The sequence below is a fragment of the Siphateles boraxobius genome, unplaced genomic scaffold (assembly GCF_051911475.1).
Source record: "Siphateles boraxobius isolate OS27281-9 unplaced genomic scaffold, OSU_SipBor_1 104, whole genome shotgun sequence".
NCBI lineage: Eukaryota > Metazoa > Chordata > Actinopteri > Cypriniformes > Leuciscidae > Siphateles > Siphateles boraxobius.
Window position 1 is genome coordinate 3,592,491 of NW_027508705.1, and position 3,549 is coordinate 3,596,039.

The 3,549-nt window shown below is 36.1% G+C and overlaps 1 protein-coding gene across 1 annotated transcript; it reads right to left on the reverse strand.

The window, feature by feature from the left end:
* Nucleotides 1–205: 205 nt before the first annotated feature.
* Nucleotides 206–1,542, reverse strand: LOC143754691 (uncharacterized). The gene is made up of 3 exons (XM_077247055.1): nucleotides 1,406–1,542; nucleotides 715–813; nucleotides 206–373 (listed from the first exon to the last, which is right to left on the reverse strand). The coding sequence occupies exons 1-3, from the start codon at nucleotides 1,449–1,451 to the stop codon at nucleotides 288–290; spliced, it is 231 nt and encodes a 76-aa protein (XP_077103170.1). The 5' UTR covers nucleotides 1,452–1,542; the 3' UTR covers nucleotides 206–287.
* Between the last annotated feature and the right edge of the window lie 2,007 nt (nucleotides 1,543–3,549).

A 3,549-nucleotide genomic window follows, 5' to 3' on the forward strand; every position in this document is an offset into this window, starting at 1 on the left:
TTAGAGAGAGAGAGGTTATGTTGTGTGCATTTCTTCCTGACTCAGAAAAACTGCCTGTTCTCTGCTGAACTAATAAACCTTGATTTATTTGTTGATTTTAGGATGACTAATGCCATTTCTTCACACTGTATTATAAGCATGCATGTCAAACAAGATGATTTCCATCTACATTAAAGAACACAAAATCACAGTCTGATTGTCACAATTTTTATTTATTTTTTTAAGTCAGGTTGTTGCATTGGTGTTAGAAAATGAAGAAGGATGATGATAAAGGAAGCGTGTGAGGATCAAGCATTGCACTTGCTTTCATAACAGCATTTCCAGCCTTTCCTTTGACAGAAGTCCACGCTGACGCAGCCCTTCTCTCCAGTCACTGTGAAAGAGAAGATTTGAAAAATATCAAATGTTTATCATAGTATTATCTTCCTTTTCCTAGATGATGGGTTTGAAACATCTACAGTACGAGGAGACCCAGGGCAATTATGATGTGCTAAATGTCCTAAAAAAAAAATGTATTTGCATTTTTTTTTCAACTGTTCGAAGTTTAGATGAGTTTGAAATGGAATTCACACTAGGTCGTTAGTTGTGCCCTACTTAAAACTTTGATGTTTCCAACAGAAGTCACATTGTGATGAAATGGTTCCACTGATCTTTGAAATCTGTATTTGCACTGATTGTGTAACGTGGAATCGTGCAGTTTGCGCACTCATTTACCTCTGGTGTAGCAGGCTTGAGGAACTTTACTTCTGCAGTGCAGGACCATGTTCCTCACCATTAGGAAATCCTCCCCATAGCACTCGATGTAATCATCCGCTGCACCACAAACAAACACCAAACCTTTAGTTTGTTGTCAGAACAGTACAATGATGTCAGGGGGAAGGTTTCAGACATTTGCAATGTTACTGCATTAAAATACCTAATAAACACTCTACCTGTTAACTGTCATCCTGCTTTTTGAACATAGACGTGAAAATGCATTAGGGGGATGAAAGTGTAAAATAAAGTTATAGAAATTTAAGTTTATGCATATATATAAACTTTTTTTAACCCATATGTCTAAGTTGAGATCCAAATTTGAAGTGAAAAATGGAGGTTTCTATGAGAAACCTATATGAGTTTCTATTTAGTGTCTCCAATTCACCAGACCATACCGTCTTTGGATTGTTTGAGAATACCTATTGTAGTAACATGCAATATTTCAATTAAACTTAACACAGTAATATAAAGTGAGTGTGCAAGAGAAAAACCAGCTGATGCTGTAGAAATCCACGTCATTTCATCTATTTTCAGCTAGTTCAACAACAAAGTAGCAGCCTTCAGTAGTAGTAGTAAGTAGCCTTACCTTCAGCGTACAGTAAATGATCTGATGTGATCAAACAAGAAATGCGAGCAGTTCCTGACTTACCCATGCAGAGAGGCAATAACAGGAACAGGACGAACCAGGCCTTCATTGTGGATCTGTGTTTTGAGGATGCAGTGTCACTGTTGTCCAGCTGTCTGTTGAAAACTGAGCTTTTCCACTTTTATAGCGTTGTTGTGGATACGCAAGCGTGACGTGTTTCAAACACACCTTTACACACAGCGTGGAAAGTGCAAACAGTCTTATCTGCAGGATAGGCTACTTATAGAAACAAATAGTGATGAAATATGTGTGTTATCAATGTACTGTATGTGGTAAGAAATATACACTGAATTTTTCTTCTTCTTCACAATTTCACAATTACAAAGAAACAGCAAGTAACATATTGAACTAAACATGACATTTAAAAGTAAAAAACACAACAACAACTCAAATAGTATTTTTGGACCCACTTTATATTAAGTCTCTTTAACTTCTATATACTAATATTTAGGTAGCACTTTATTTTACAGTTCCACATATACATACTAAGTACTTATTATAGCAATTAAATATCTGGGTAATACTAACCCTGAACCTAACCTTAATCCATGTATTTACCTTATATTAACCAGTACTTTCTTAGGTAAGTACACTGTAAGTAGACATACAGGTACTGTAAAATAAAGTGTTACTAATATTTAAATTAATAATTCGATACAATGCACTTATTGTGTAAATACATGTTTTTATATTGTAACCTACTTGTATTTAATCCTTAATGTTAATGCAGCTGCATTCATTTATGTAATTACATTATAATTACACTGTTGACCTTCCCTTAATCCTTAAAGTACCCTTAACTGTACCACATTCACTAAACCTGTCCTGACTCCTAACCTTACCCATTTCCTGCTCAATAGCAGCACAAGTGTTTTGCAATACAACATCAACACAATTAGTATAAAGTACCAAACAATTCATTTTGAAGTAAGTAATTACTTAAGCATAGGTTAACTTACTTAAGTTAAGGGCACATAGCCTACACTGTAAAAAAAAGGGAAAAAAGTTGCTGCCTTCAATTAAGTACAATCAACTAGGATTTTTAAGTCATTTCAACTTAAATTACATTAAATTGACTTTAAAAACGAGTTGAATCTTGTATCATTTATTTTTAAAAGGTTGAAAAGGGATGAGTCAAAGCATGTAAAGACATTATTAACTTATTAATCATATACTTTTTTTTTTTGTAAAACATACTCCAATAATCTTTGTTTCATTTACTCCAGCAGCTTACTGTAGTGTATGATAAATCATGCTTTGTTGGATATTGTAGTATTTACATTTTGTAATGTGAATTAAACCAATCTACTGGTGCAGTTAGAGAGCAATTAAAACATAATTTAAGTAACAAGCAGATTTAATGCTTGGATGATTGAATCCAAGAGTTTTGCAAGAGTTTCACCCTGATCGACCAGAACGCCACACTTCCTTCTGTTGACACTTCTGTTGATGTGAAGCCAGACTGCTTACAGAGACAAAGGCCTTCACTATCTCTGTCACTGTTCACATTCCTGAGCTGACATCATCAACACGAGTGATAACATTGTGTTTATTCTAAACAGGACACTTTGATCCAGCGTCATATAAAAACACCTTTTTATGTAGGACGTCCTGTGCTGTACAGCATGTGTCATAGGCTCTTTGTGTATCCGGTACATGATGATCAGATAATGATTGATCTGCTTGTTATTGGGAGTTAAAAAGATTAAGATGTGCCTGATAAGGTAAAACTTTAAAGCTGAGTTGCTCGGCGAAATCCGGTCATTGCGTTCGGGAGTTTTCACGTGATTCACGATAATTAGAAGGTAATGCTAAACGAAAAGAAACTTGTGTAATCTGTTTAACAATTTGGAAGGGACCCACATCCTAGGACTGAGTTTTTTGCATGAAAGTCTAAGGCGAAGGTCTCGGGTGGATAGTCAGACCCATTGACCTGGAGTATATTCAGGATTGGAGCGACGCTGACAATCGGATTGCAACTTTTGTCTCCTGACAGCATATAGCAAGTGGATGTGAGCCTGATTCCAGATGTCCTCGCTTCTCTAGAGCCAATCGCAGGCCCTGTCCACACGGAGACGCGTTTAGCTGTATACGTACAAATTTTGTATCGTATTGGTGTTTCGTCCAGACGGATCCGGCGTTTTGTG